At 36.1% G+C, this 16880-nt stretch overlaps 1 protein-coding gene across 2 annotated transcripts in view; it reads left to right on the forward strand.

Annotated features, from left to right (window-relative positions):
• LOC117334350 (potassium/sodium hyperpolarization-activated cyclic nucleotide-gated channel 3-like) overlaps positions 1 to 16880 on the forward strand; it is a 92367-nt gene that overhangs the window by 31072 nt on the left and 44415 nt on the right. For both annotated transcript variants that reach the window (XM_033893908.1, XM_033893909.1), the window contains exon 2: positions 5679 to 6502. In XM_033893908.1, coding sequence (XP_033749799.1) covers positions 5679 to 6502 — 824 coding nt within the window. The remainder of the gene's footprint in view (positions 1 to 5678; positions 6503 to 16880) is intronic.

Genomic DNA, 16880 nt, shown 5'->3' on the forward strand with positions numbered 1-16880 from the left:
GTAAAAACCCAAACGGCTTGCCATAGACGTCATTGAAAAATTGATTCCGTGTTAACGTACAATTCGTGAAGTAGGTCTATGTTTATTCCGACTAGGATTTATTTATTTGTTAGTATGTGAGAAAAATAATCAAACATGAGTCTGTTCTTTGGACAGGGATATCTCAATCCTCGTGTAAGAGTCTGGCTTCCCAGCACTCGGCAAACATCCAAGCAAAAAATGAGATAAATCTGTGAGCTACATTGCATGCAAAAGGTAGAGTGTCGGACATATATCGATTATATACTTCATCATTCATTTAGATATGGTTTTTTTTTATTCGGAATGCACTATACAAGTCAAATGACGCAGATTTAACCCTAAAATAGTCGTATACGGCTCAATTGGAAACAATAAGTTTTGGACTTTGTGACACACAGGGTTGGGAATACATTGTACTTTTCGTGTTGTTCCCACAGCCTACGTAATTCTAAGGTCACGCGCACGAATCACTTGGGCCGTACTGCTACCCGTATATCCACCGTAACCCTCAGTGACACAGGTCCCTGTTGCGATTAACAACGAAGATTGCATCTATAACTGATTACGTGTGTACACAATAAACAGGAGTAACAAAACTCCCAAATGTAACCCCGAGAACAGGATATGTGCCTCAACGCATGGTCGTTAGTGACTACACGAATGAGTTAATTTGACCTAACACCTCCCCGGTTGACACTTTCTATGTCAGTAGCTCGAATCTTAGTAGTGCAGTGTCCCTTGCTGCAGTTTGACGTCTGAGAGATTCCACAGCTAATCATGTTACCGGGATCTAGATCAGTCGGAGAAAACAATAAATTTACGATTACCTCTTATTGGATTGTTTCTGCGGGTGACAAACGCCCGTAATCGGAACTTTATCGATCAGGCAGCTGTGATTGGCTGAAGGCTTCTCTTACGAGTCTGTGAGCATGCTGGCAATCGACAGATTTATATATATATATCTGTAATGAAACACATGAACTCATGTCATTCAAACACATGTATTGAGTACAGACCAATGAGGAAGATTTGTATAACTCGATAAATATTTCACATTTCAAAGTAATAAAATTTACTCATTTTTCTCAATATCAATGTTGTTATCAACATACATCAGAATTATTCTGAGTTTCATTTACTTCTAAATACAAAAAAAAAAAAAAAAAAATTAAAATGTAAAATATCGTGACATCTAGTGAGTATCAGAAGTTCACTGACCTGATATAAAGAAACTGCATGGGTCATTTTATATATTTATATAATAAGGTGAAACATTAGCTGTAAGATGATTTTAAGTATTCTTATTGATCGCGAAGATGGTTAAATTTAAATCTCCGTGAACATCATCAGCTACACAGTATTTCTTTAATACTATTACAACATACTGTCACATCAAAATGCTTATACATTGTATATATACCACAATAAAACACACAAAATATTGTAATGTATATACTTAATATTGTAATATTTATGCAAGATATTGAAATATTTATTTTCAAGTATGCACTTATGCTAGGACTGTGTGATTTCCTCTAAGCGAAAAAAAACAAATTTTAGTGTCTGAAAACGTTAAAGTTAGATGTTATAACTCATGATAGTGTCAATGGTATATACAATTGGCCCTCGTTATTTTCATATATTGCATTTAAAAGGTTTTTAATCGGAATGCTATCGATCTATCTTGAATTACGTGGATTTGTTACTGAGTCACAAGCACATCAAAAACAGACATGCAATCAGGCAATAAAGGACCTAATGCCAAGCTACACATGCCGCGTTGCTAGGATACCATACTCTTTTGAGAGATACGCATACATGTATCAGAACCGAAAAGACATTTCTTTCGTATCGCTCGTTTCTTCGTTTTAATAACCTCTATATAGCTTGACTAGTAAATGTGATAACATGATAGCTGTTGAAATCTTTGAACCTTTGTGATACGGTACCTCTCGATCCAGGGGTGTTGTTAACTACATTGGTTCCACATACACACAAGGACGTAAAGGAGGCTATGACATACATAAGAAACCTAGATATGTCTACAAACGACATTTTATGGTTCAATTCATTCCTGTTTATTCAGCTATCAGCCATTGTGTCTTTTGTTGCCATATCTATAGATATTTCTTAAGTCGTTGTACATATTACATTTTAATATAAAATGATATTCGACTTCGACTTCAGAAGTCGACTTACACATTACAAATCTATTCCGCTCGATATCATCAGACATACAAAGCATTTGTTGAATATATAATTCTTAAAGTATGAACCTCTTAAAAAACTGAATGGGGAAAAATACTATATATATATATATTGATTAAAAGAAATGCATTTTTCTACAATATATGCCTTTGTGTGGTTACTTGGCAGAAGAACTTAGCACATGGTATTACCGTTGTCTGTTTGGTATACTTCGCATGGCAAAGACGAGTGTAAACATACACAGGACATTGTTTGAACAAATTACGAAATTTATTAAAGATTCAGGTTAATTCACTTTGATAATCTAGGACCAGTTTGACTTTCCTGATTTCTCTTCTGAAATTCCACAACCGGGAGCCAAGTATCACCGACGAGACCTAAAATAACGAAACAGTTTTATGTTACAATTTTTATATTCATTTTTTCTTTGTGTTTTTATACAATCAGTAGATAGTTAACTTCAAAATTCCCGGTCACGCGATTACTGGGCACGTTTTAATATAGTGTTTGAACAGTGAAGACAGTCATTATAAACGATGGATTATAGGTCAGTGATATTCTGATCTGTATATATAATTAGCAGGTGCTTGATTCCAATATACTAAATAATGTTTTGTTCAAGATATCTGGAAACCAACCTCAACAGGGAATGTTTTTTGTTTGTTTGTTTTTTTTTTGTGGTTTTTTTTTGGTTAGTTAATTTTCCATGTGCATATCCTTGTACAATCGAGAAGAAATATCAACTAATATTACATTTGTAATTTTGTTTCCAAACATTTTAGACATCTGTGGCATTTCCTGGCATGGTATAGTGCTAGATATCTTGGTTCGAGGACGATATTTTCTTTCATCACTTGTATTTCTAGTTCAACTGAATCACTCACATAAAGCATTCAAATGTAGCTGAAGAATGCAAATGATGTCAGAAAATATAGCAGGTATATCCGGGCCTCTAAATCCGGATTTTATCACTCCCCTAAATTATAGAGATTGTGTTTAATGTCACTTCATGATTTATCAACACTGTTTGAATCACCAGGAGCAATATATTATTGTTGTGTGTATAAATGCGAAATCATGCGTTGCTGGTTTTGTATTTTCTCCAAGATTCGGTATGCATTTTCACGTAGAAAATGTTTCTGTTTACATAAAAGCCGTCAGAGAGAACATTTTTTTGTTTGCATTTATGGTAACCAATATCCGGTGCCAATAAAGTTTAGATACTGTGTTGTAAGCTGGTTGTCTAATTAAACAGCCACGCAGTCTATAGCATTTAATCAGTGTTCCCTACACACGCGCTGTTCAAAGCACGTGCTGTGCAAACTCTTACATAAACTGAGTATTATCAATAATAAGATAAACAATTTGGAGGAAATTAGAAAGCTGAGCTTGACAATATGTATGTAGATGCATGGGATTATTAACGAATGCTCGCCGTGTGAATTGATTGATGGATTTAGAACTCAATAAACGTTTCCCTCGTCCACCGAGGTAATTAGATTAATATATCCTCACGCCGGCGTGTCATTTCAGTGTTCCTACCTCGTCGCCTCGGAGACACGTATGTGTCTGGACTCGCGACATCTAGATTTGTTATCTTGTCAACGACACTGGGGACATACACGAACGCATCTTGTACGTCCCTGGACATGTCTTTTACACTGCACGCAGCCACCGATGAACTCGATCAGAACAGGTGCTCGCGTCTAGAATTCCTGTCCTAGAAATTAGTCCTTGGTACTTAACTAGTGTCTTCCCTAATTACAATAATCAGAGCCTTTGATGGTGCGATTAAACACACGACAACGCGACCATGATCTCGTTTTTTTTCTTTTCTCAAAGCTTAGATCTCTTGTATGAGTAGATCAATCGGAAAATAACGGTTTAGTTCAATCACACGTTGTACGGAAAATTAAACTACAAATGTAGCTGTGCATTGTACTAACTTATATTAGAAATACATTAAACTGTAACCACGACCCACTTGCCCTGAAGCAGTGTCGGTAGCGGAAACACATTATTTACCTGTTCTTTTTAAGTAAACGTACGTTTTTGAAGAAAAAAGTCATAGATTTACAAAAATTCCTTGTAAGGATATACACTATCTATAGTCACAAGGAATATAATCGATTTATCTTTTTGGAATCTTACAAAATCTTTTTCGGCATCAGGTATCTTTTTTTCTCTTCAGTATTTAAAAAATTATGTTTTATTTTGGAATACTTTGAACACTGATATGATCCTTTTGATCGCAGTGCAGCTTATTGAGATCAATAACGATCGTAATCGACATTTTATTATTGATTTTTTTTATTTTATAGTCACTAGCTTTCATTACTCTCGCTACTTTTTAAAGTTATGGTTATCGAAATTAGGAGGAAACTGCTTGCTATAAAGGACAATGACCACACTATCGTATCGCTAAATGCAGTCTAACCATTCATGTTAAGCAAATTAAATGATTTATTATTTAAACTTCCGAAATTTCTTAATATGCAGTGAACATTGTAAACGGTTATGTCGGTAGTAGAACATTGCCACTATCGACAATTAATCAAAGATAGAGTTATACCTTCATAATATTACCATATACCCACCTTCGGTACACGACTTAACTACATTTAATAACAGTATCCGATTTAATTAGTTCTTTGCTGCATGTTTTTCATATTTCGTTTTAATGTAGATTGATAAAAACATTTCTTGTTGACTTGGTGGCAATGATGTAATTTCAATTAAAAGTTCAAGTATCTCCCTTGAGCTAGTGCTTTCACAATTTGCCTCCTTCATAGTGTTCAAGGGTCGCTTAGAGGATAAGAGTAAACGATTTTGCGCACAATTTTAATGCTTGGAATTGGCCCATCCTCCTCCCTCCCCAGCCGTCTCTATAAAGCGACGACAACAAGTAGGTGTTGCTGTCGTTCGTAGTGCCTGCTATCAGCGTCCTTGTAGAAGAGGGGATTACAAAGGCGAAGGTGCCTTACAGTAGACTAGCAATGCTCCTTGATTAGATTTGTGTTTCGACATTTTTTTGTTAAAGGAACGAAACACATTTACTCGAAATAAAAGGATATTTTGTTACGGACGTCTTTTCGATGTGGCATAAAAACATGTGAGTATATTGGATTAAGGAGTCTTATCGATCTTTCGGAATGGTCGAGTAGCAGGTTTAGGCAGGTAGATAGACTGGAGATGTGATCTTGTATTCCTGCTAAAACACTACCTATTCCAACGATACGGAATAAATCAACACGCCCCATGTCAACAATAATACTTTGTATTACTTAAAAATGACTTTTACCTCGTGGTTTGCTCTTATAGACCACAATCTATTTGCGTGCTAAACACTACCAGTTCAAACGAAAGGAATAATTCAGCATGCCGTGTTTGAACAATAATACTTTGTATTTACCTGAAACTAACTTTCTCTTTGATGTTGATTCTTACAGGTGCCACCAGCACATACCAGCAGAATGGCCAACATTCGGAACCCCTCTTCTCAGCCTCTGATCGATATATCGGAGCATGATCGCCCGGTATCTTACTCATCAGACGAGGAGTCGTCAAGTAATCAGAACTCACCTTACCGCCGAGCTCCCGAGCCTACCCGCACTCCTCCCGCCTTACATCGATCTAAGGGAGGCAGTGAAGCAACGAGTAGCGTCACAGAAAGCGAGGCTAGCACCTTACAACAGGTACATCTCTCTCCAAAGATAACCCGGTCGGACTCTGTAAAGTTTTCTAAGTCAGCCAATGGAAATGCCGGACGCAAGAGCTCACATCCAATCGGCAGTTCCCAAACACCTCCAAAGCCGTCCAGACGAGTGCCAAGTTTGAAGCTCAAACGTATGAACCTCGGTGTGAACTCAGATAAGGCTGACGGAACTATGCCGTGTCTCCCTAAGTGTACGAATCGTCCTACTAATCCTTCCATCACTATAACTATAGAGTCAGACGAGGAATCTATATACAGTGACTATCTCAGTCCAGACATGAACTACAATAATGATATTAAAGTTCACTTTGTAGGGGACGAAACGTCCCTGTATGGTACACCAAAGGAAGAGTTATTACCTGGGTCTGGGGAAACCTCCTCCACAGACCAAAAGACTAGTCCTACAAGCTACCTGAAAGAACAGTTCATTTCTTTTTTCCAACCCTCGGATAATAAGTTAGCCATGAAATTGTTTGGAAATAGGAATTCCTTAATGAGGGAGAAGATGCGACACAAAAGAGTAGGGAACTGGGTTATACATCCATGCAGCAATTTTAGGTAAGTCGTAATATTTTCATATTTTCTTTTTTACTTTTACAGCAGTTATACTATATAAGCAAGTGTTTTTTTTAATCAAATATTAAAATTTGTAAATGTAGCTGTTTTGAAACCAATTAATTTCTCATTGGAAATACTTGTTTACAATAGGAACTTTATTTTACAGCGTAATTACTTAGACCTTTGTTATATATTCCTTAAAAATGACACATCTAAAACGGCACTATGTTATTGACATATCGAATCATCAGCTAGAATATGTGCTACAGACCATATTACTTGACATCTTTTGACAACATAAGTGGATGTTTACGTTGTATATATCGAAATAATATATCAAAATACGAATCATCAGCTAGAATATGTGCTACAGACCATATTACTTGACATCTTTTGACAACATAAGTGGATGTTTACGTTGTATATATCGAAATAATATATCAAAATACTTTGGTATATCTACTATATCTACATCATTTTAATGTGTATTTATTTGAAGGCCTGATAGCACGTGTCCATGATATAAATATTAATATCGTTATATCATATAAACACACATTTTAGTGTATACATCATGTACTTAGTGTAGCATCCCGCTGGTCATTTACAATATAGAGAAATCTAACCAGATGGAATGGAAACCTGTGTATGCATATGGTGTGTCTCAGAACCAACGTTGTGTTCTTCATGCCCGCCCTTATCTGCCCGTGCTTTACACAAACATTGCTGGCGAGTTATGGGCCACGTGTGACGCGTGCATGCATTTTTCTAATCGAAGACGTTTCATTTCGATATTAGCCAGGTAGTGAAGCCTATAAACGTTAGGTATAAAGAGCAAGGTCTCCTCTGTCTGGTCTGTAATGTAGGCCATACCATTCTCTCCAACTTACCGTAGTATTACCATAAAATAAGTAATGAATAGTAACATTTCTTGATATAACTTTTATACTTTCCTGTCATTAAACAGTTTGACTTTTGTTGTTTAGTATCAAAACATTTCATTTAGTTGTCTATAATCACTATATAGTACATCACTTGTACCAGTACCGTTATTACAATGTACTATATAGTACATCACTTGTACCAGTACCATAATTACAATGTACTATATTGTATAGCCAGTACAATGGCTGTACGGTATAGTAATCGTGGTACTTGTACACGAGTATCATAATTGATATGTATCATACGACTGATTTTATCTTTTATAATAAATGAAATTAATATTTTCAACCATCTAAAAACTAATATTGATTTCAATAAACATTAACTGTCATGAAATAATTCTTTTCTAATATACAGTGATTAACAACGACCATATAATGACTAGCATATGTCACATAATTTTGACTTTTTGTTCTATTAGACACTAACGGTAAAGTATTAATCATTTACATTTTGCGTTGCAGTTTCATTTAACCCTATGTTAAATGTATGTATTCGATGGATACTTTGTATATTATATGACTATAATGATCATTTCGGCGCCATATTAACCTTTGTTACGTAAACGCTTTGCACGCCAACACATGCTATAGGTTTGCATCAATCATTTTATTGATTTTGATATCTAGGGAGCTCTTCCGGTAAATAAGCGTATATGTTCAAAGAAAACATTGATGAAGAGATAAAATCCCAAAATGCCAAACATTGAATGGTTAAACTGTTTTATTTGTTGACGAAATGAAAACAATTGAAGTTACATATAATATACAAAGTATCCATCGAATACATACTCGTTTTCTCCTACATGTACGTTTTCTACTATGCTCTAGCTGGTATTCATTATGCAATAACTATTACGTTTTAAACAAAACAATATGTACTTGCTGATTATAACATGACAATTCTAAATCCAATAAAGCGATTTAATATTATTTTATACAAATAATGTACAGTAATGCCTACCTTACAAAATTATACTTCAACATGTTACATTTGTTATAGAAGTTTCAACGTATGATGAAGTATCAGATTATTAATGCAATCATCGACACATTGAACTAACTGTTTACCGCTATAGGAGCAATGTAATGACATTATGTAATAGGAATCACATGGTAACGTCATCAAAACAATACGTTTTTTTAAGGACATGCTATATCTAACATTCTAGTATATAAAACAAAGCTTTGTGTGTTGCTAAGATGAATGCCAAATATTACAAGTTTACTATGGCAAGATCATATACGCCATGTACAGAAAACAGTGTCAACTATGCCATGATTGTAAGTTATGTATTCCCAGTTGGTCGTATGCCATGTAACTCATGTGTACGTACACTGTATCTGTACATAAAATGTACCCAGATTGCTGCTTGAATGTATCATGTAGATCAAACATATAATATCGATGACCCACATTATAGTATGGGATTACCGTGTACAAATATGACTGATCTTTCTTCAGCAATGAGAGGGGACACGTAAGTTACTCGCACAATAACGGGAAAACCAATCGCTGGCGTGGAAAGTTTAATTATAACATAGACCTCCCATCAGACATGCATGATACATGGACAATGTTTCATATTCATATAGTTCCTTTACTTCAATTATAAGTTAAGTAAAATGTCAACATACACACACACTAGGGCACAATCCCTGTCCCGCACTCAAAAACAATTTGATGTCATGCATGAATTGTTTGAAGATCCTACTTCATAGTATCCTAAAATAATATGTTCGCTATGTTGTATGAGGTTGAATAATCACTAGGCACAGAGATGAATGTCTCAAATTTTGAAAAGATATATATTACATTTCCACTAAAAGCAAAAACCTAATGAAATAGAGGAAACATGTTGCTTTGAGAGGAAGCTTTCAGAACAGACGGTGGATAATGTCAGAACGGCACAACAAAAAACAAATACGCTCCAGACACCAATTAGAAAAAAAAAACCAAGGTTGAAAAAAATGGCATTTAAAGTGAAGAGTGGAAAGTACTTAGTAACAAGAAAGACATGATTTAATTTGAAATGCAAAATCTATGTAATGTTTTGAGAGTTTTCAATGATAGCTTTACAAAACGAATGAGATACCAGACTTTCTTCCTAGACGTAAGTTTAATGTATATTGTATATTAAATGTAAAAAAAAATCGTTGCGACCTAAACTTTATCATTGTGTGTAATAATTGGTTGTACAGTGATTTTGAGTTTTAAAAAGTATTTTTCTTAATACGGAGCACTAGAGTAATGACCTGATCAATTAGTCGTGTACCTGTTCCCCGCAAAAAGTCCCGAAATGCATCTGGATCATCGCCAGGCTGTTAGGAAGCAATTAATCAGGAGGCATGGAACAGCTGATATTTCATCTGGTTCATGTTATGTAACGCCGCTCTCTACGATTCTTACCGTCCGTTCTAACTTAAATCAAATGTCAGATCGCTCCTTAAGTATAAAAATGGGCGATAAGGTGAGAATGCTGCTTAAATATTCATCACTACTGCCCAATAGATGTACAAATCGTCGAACGAAACTCCTCACATTATAGCTAACCACCAATGCTTCGTTTGATTTCCGCTCGTCAGTTTTTGTAATTCTAAGTTCTCTTATTTTGATGCGTCTATTGTTTTATGAGGTACACTTTAGAGTTCCTCTGACCTTTACGATGGTCATATCTGTCAATATGTACTTACACTACGTTTCCATTGCTAAAGGGCGCTACAGGTAGCCAATATTGACCGAATACCGCTCGATCTTTCTGTTGACCATTATATTCTTCAGTATACGTCTACCAGACATGCATGTACAGACGAAGCCATGCACTTTCATGTTTAGGATTAAAACAAACAATTATGAGCAAGCAAATCAATGAAGTGATCGATATCATATGCATTGGCTTTGTTGGAAATGTTCTAATGAGGTTTAGTTGCCCTCTGTATTCGTATACAGATAGTCATTATATAGGCTTTAAGTAACGGTTTGTTGAACGTTTTTAGTAATAATCAGTACAAAGAATACTAATGTTATTAGAAGCATATCTTTTGCGCGATGTTTCCTTAGCAATTATGTTGTACGTATGAACTATTTGATATTCATAAAATGAATGCTGTAGTAATATCTTTTTGTATCATATCTTTTTAACTACGAGCCGAAATAGTGATTTTATGCAACATTGGTATCTTACCATACTGACATACCAATATTTGATATTGATGTAATATTCTAATGATCAAATTTACGTTATTAACAATACTCATGATATCTGGTATCATTTTCTTATCAAGAATGGCCCTAGTTAAGGAAAGGATGTATAACCAGAAATAGACAAGTAAAACAGTTGATGACATCATGTACATATATGTAGATGATGTTTTCGTAATGATCAATGTGTGCGAGATAGTTATGCCCTCTATTCAAACCAATATTGTTTGAGTGTCATGAAATGTAACACCTTGCTTCAGATATGTCGTTTATACATATGACATCATATCTAAAACAGGTATTGTATCAAAATTAATTGATGGCACCGTTTCAATTATATCAGGAATATCCAAGGGAGGAATAATGACAGGACATAACATGCATCATACTTGTTAGATGGGATTTGTGTTGTTCCCATTTATCTAATCATATATGTAGATCCACAACTGCTTCATTTCTATAATCTTAAAACGATTAGCATCTAAAACTACCATCTTGCGATCCCTTTAAAAACATCAATACTCATTTCTATTAGGGCAACGTGATTAGGATACTTGAGAGTCGGGTTCTCTGGAAGCTTCAGTTCGTTCGTGTGCTTGTGTACAAACCCACTCGTCTTAATAAAGGACTAACTGCAAAAATCGAAACTGAAGCAACTCGGAGTATTAATACAAATTATCGAGTGTTTAGTCAAAACCGATATCAAGATAGCAATAGCAAATTTAGAACTTGTCTTATTAGGCGTAAACATTTTAAAATAGAGAATTAATGACTTAGTCCTTGGATGAAGATTTAGTATTTATCAGCACTCCTCAAAACACATTTGTGTTTGTACTCAATAAAGAATGTTTTAAGTGACGTGGAAATAACTTCGCAGCAATATATTATGCCATCCTAATTGGTAACACTACGCTTAAATAACAATACGTTGTTTGGCCTAATGGAGTCCCCTGTAACATGATTAAAGGAACTTTATCATCCAGTAAAGGCAATGTTGTAAACGAGCATCAACTTATCGCCATCACGGAAGTTTATTTATTCTTACTACAAATATTATATCAATCTGTAAATTGTATAATTGTATATGAGTAATGTCCTGGAACAGATAAGGTTGCTGACAGATTCCTTCCTCCAATGTCAAGTTAAAATACGTTAGATAATCAACGCCATGATATTCTTAGACATCTGTTCATAAACACCCTTTAAAACGCAGTAAAAGCAATCTTGAGGGTATGTTATTCAATCTGTGAAGTTAAATTCTGCCACACATATGAACAGGACATATTCAAATGGTGATTGTCTTCGAGGAAGCCGAAGACGCGTTCCCTTTAGGAACACCGGGTCATATTATCAATGTGTTGCGAGGTTTTACATTTTGCGTATACCGTGTACTTGTATCAATTTTAAATTATCGTCCTGATTGCACTTGGAACTGTTCTTTATTTATTTATTTATTTATTTATTTACTCATTTATTCATTCATCCATTTATATTTTAGAGGTTTGAATACAATAGTACAGTAATGGTTTTGCCTAGGGGAGATATCCTGTTACTGTAATGCTATCGACGGAATTGTGACATGGTCAGCTAGGCCTACCTGGATGGCGTTGGGACAACAAACCAACGTACGGTTTGACGGTATACTACTTAATTACATGACGATGTATCTCAATAAAGTGGAAACGACGACGACAGACACAGGATTATAACTTGATCAGAGAAACCACGGTGTTGACGTAAAGACAGGAGAATACCAGCATGTTAACGAAACCGTTAGTCTAACTACAAATCAATACAATCAAACGAACAAAGTGTAGATTTATCCGGGGACCCTTCAAAAAGTGATACCATAGCCACGCGTCTCCTGTTTGACCGACTACAACGGCCACATAAATACAGGTCAAATCCATATATAGTCATGTCCTAAAAATGAACTGTGGTGATGACATTAGAACCAGTGGATATATCAACACGTGTTTAACACGTGCAGCTTCATATCGTTCAAAGATATACAAAACGTCCTTTAAGCTCCTGATAAAACAAAATGTAATGCACAAGAACATGTATACATGGTTTTTGTGTTCTCCTTTTCTAGGGTTTAATTTATTGCTTGGAATAATTTTATTTCTCCGAGGAATTTACTTATATTGAAACTACAATTATGGCATGCTTGGAATGTCATAGTCCTTGGACAAAATCGAAAAATATTTCACAAAATTGTGTTTGTTGTAGAGTTTAGTCCTGTGATGATGTCTTCAGCAATTGTATTTCAAGTAGTTCAGCATTTGATAAGTAATGTTTTTGATATACAAGTAAAAGATATAAACACCTTTCAATTCAAATTGAGGTTTAGATACATTAAAACTATAAATGATTTTAACTGTACAGTACAGCTGTTTCGTCTTTCTTTGATTCGGTAGCGATGTTAATTGCTGAAGGTATTGATACCTAGGGGGCGACTGAGGGAATAATGTAACTTTTCTAACGAATCCAAACGTGTCATACAGGTAAGTTCTGAAACTACAATCTACCACCTGATAACATACAGGTTACAGTAAACCCCGGGGATTAGATTCCACCAGCAATATCTACCACCTGTATGATATACCTCGGGGACTGAAATGTCCACAGCAGTGTCTACCACCTGGTAACATACAGGTTACTGTAAACTCCGGGGACTGGAAAGTCCACCAACAATGTCTACCACCTGGTAACATACAGGTTACAGTAAACCTCAGGGACTAAAGTCCACGTTGTCTACCACATGGTAACATTCAGGTTACAGTAAACCTTAGGGACTAAAGTCCACCAGCAGTATCTACCACATGGTAACATTCAGGTTACGGTTAACCTCGGAGACTAAAGTCCACGTTGTCTACCACCTGTAACATTCAGGTTAAAGTTAACCCCAGGGACTAAAGTCCACCAGCAGTATCTACCACCTGGTAACATACAGGTTACAGTTAACCCCGGGGATTAGATTCCACCAGCAGTATCTACCACCTGTATGATAAACCTCGGGGACGGAAATGTCCACAGCAGTGTCTACCACCTGGTAACATACAGGTTACTGTAAACTCCGGGGACTGAAAAGTCCACCAACAATGTCTACCACCTGGTAACATACAGGTTACAGTAAACCTCAGGGACTAAAGTCCACGTTGTCTACCACATGGTAACATACAGGTTACAGTAAACCTCAGGGACTAAAGTCCACGTTGTCTACCACCTGTAATATTCAGGTTACAGTAAACCTCGGGGACTTAAGTCCACTAGCAGTATCTACCACCTGGTAACATTACAGGTTACGGTAAACCTCGGGGACTAAAGTCCACGTTGTCTACCACATGGTAACATTCAGGTTACAGTAAACCTCGGGGACTAAAGTCCACGTTGTCTACCACATGGTAACATACAGGTTACAGTAAACCTCGGGGACTAAAGTCCACGTTGTCTACCACCTGGCAACATACAGGTTACAGTAAACCTCAGGGACTAAAGTCCACGTTGTCTACCACCTGTAATATTCAGGTTACGGTAAACCTCGGGGACTTAAGTCCACTAGCAGTATCTACCACCTGGTAACATACAGGTTACGGTTAACCTCGGGGACTAAAGTCCACGTTGTCTGCCACCTGTAACATTCAGGTTAAGTAAACCTCTGGGACTAAAGTCCATCAGCAGTATCTACCACCTGGTAACATACAGGTTACAGTAAACCTCAGGGACTAAAGTCCACGTTGTCTACCACCTGTAACATTCAGGTTACAGTTAACCTCTGGGACTAAAGTCCACCAGCAGTATCTACCACCTGGTAACATTCAGGTTACAGTAAACCTCAAGGACTAAAATCTGTCAGCAGTGTCTACTACCTGCATTCTTAGAGGGTTGAACAAAAAATAGACAAGATACAATTTTCTTTATGCATCTTCGGTCCTGTCACAAACAACTTAAAGACTGTTTATTTGCCAAACTCCGCCACAAAATCGCCATGTGAAACACTATTGGTTTCCCTTCACTTTGCCAGCATTTTTACTACGGCTGTCCCATCACACGTTTGAATTGTTAAATTTTCTCAGACTTTGGAAACAACTTTTAAATTTGACATATCAAAACGCATCAAATTTTCAAATATAAGACACTGTTAATCAATTAGTGTCTTACCTCGAAATGTCTAGACAACAGTGAATCTATTTCTATGCACAATCTGTTTATCGAACAGCATTAAATAGTTGCACGTGCGTGTAATTATCCGATGTTGATTCACGTAGACTCAAAGAAGGGAAAACACAGGCGTGGTTGAAACGAAGGCAATCATTATATTGTGACACAATCTTCTTTAAGTTAAGATTACGTATACATTCAATGGCAATATAACGATGGGAAGCTACGCTTTAGGTTTCTTTTTAATTGAATTTTGTTCAAAGACTTCCGTATATATTCTATTTTTAACCAGGAAAACGTTATTAGTGTAGTGTTCAATCTTCTATCGGGTAAAATCACTGAAGCATGGTATGATAACAATGAATAATTCGTTTGATCATGTCTCTGTGGATATCAGGTGCATTGAAGTATTTTCATGCATGTCTTGCATTACATACATGCAAGGCTTTCCTGGGCCATATCGCACGCACTCGTCTATAGCTTCCAGCTAGTATAAAAGAATAGCATAGAAGCATCCAGATGTGTACGTAGTATACCCTTGCACGTGTACATGAAACAAACAGTAGGAAAATCACAGAGAAACCAGACAGGAAGTCCTTCAGGGGAATAGCGATGTTGAACTATGATCTTGGTTAAATCAACATGTATTGCAAACTCTCTGTTAAGTCTCTTCATAACTTTTATTCAGAGAAAAATCTAAGACCACGATATTATATTTTGAAGTGTGTTCTGCTGTTTTAAAAAATATTTATGGGTACCGATATTTGAATATTTTCTACAAGACTTACAGTATGGGTGTTTTTGTTCAATTTGATTAACTACGGTGATCTAGTAGGACGCAGGGTTATGTGGCCGAATGGTCATTTGTTCGAGTTACCGCACGGACGCTGTGTTGTGTTCCTTATCAAGATAGGGCAATACTAGGAATGTCACATGTAAGTTGGTAGCGTTAGAATAACACCACCAGCTGAATGCTCCTCAGTGGGTTGAGAAGGACATTGGCTGGTTGCGAAAGGCCGAATAACCACAGATATTTTTTTTTTATCTTTAAACCTCTTTGAGACGGCTATATTGCTGCGATATCTCGGGATATGAAAGTGTCACCAGTTGAGTTAGTTCGAAGTAACACACGCCTTTCAAGTACAGACAATGTGATGCACCGTTTTGTATTGTTTCCATCGCATATTCACAGCTATTTACCGTATTAATACATATTTTCTGACCAGATATATTATACTACATCACAAAAGCCGTGCATTATTATATCCTGATATATATATCTATATATTTGTATATTTGTATCATAGATATATATACTGTTTGTACAAAGACACAAATATCGAGTAAGATACAGTTATAACCAAAATCAATTGAACTGCATCATGTTGCTGTTTCGTTACTTTAGGATTCGACAATGATGCTAAGGACCTAAAACTTCATAGGATGCTACCAAAAATACTTTCTTCTTATTCTTTGAAAATATCAATATCTAGATGGAAGGTGAACCCATACTAACTAATTTCATGATTTTCAATATTGGATTTTTGAAGCAATTAAAATCATCTAAATAAATCTAATGTCAAGATCTCTCTATCATACAGGATAAGCATACGATATACAAAATTAAAACTAAACCTACCCTCCCCTGTTTACATAATTAAAAGCTGCCCGATACGTCATTCAGTTATCTCATCTCCTCCCAATCGCCTCTCTGAATCTCGTCTAAATAGCTATCCGAAGGGGATAACTAGGTGATGATTTGTAGATAACTAGCAACAGTAAATTACCCTAGCACTAACCACTTAATTGTTTAGCTTATAGCTGTAACGGAAGCGCCTAGGCCCTATGGTTCGCCTTGTAACGTGAGAGACCTTGACTAATAGGTGTGGTAATTGCTGTCGAGAGTAATAAACTCATAGCCTTATTCTGTTTTCCATACTGTAACCGTTCTTGGTTTTTCTCGCTAATTATTTAAGAGCTCAACTAATCTAGACTATCGTAATTTTTACAATTCATGGTCCAATATATCCAATGTGCGCTGACATAAAACGTCCAACTCAACAAAAGT

This window comes from Pecten maximus, chromosome 9 (genome assembly GCF_902652985.1).
Source record: "Pecten maximus chromosome 9, xPecMax1.1, whole genome shotgun sequence".
NCBI lineage: Eukaryota > Metazoa > Mollusca > Bivalvia > Pectinida > Pectinidae > Pecten > Pecten maximus.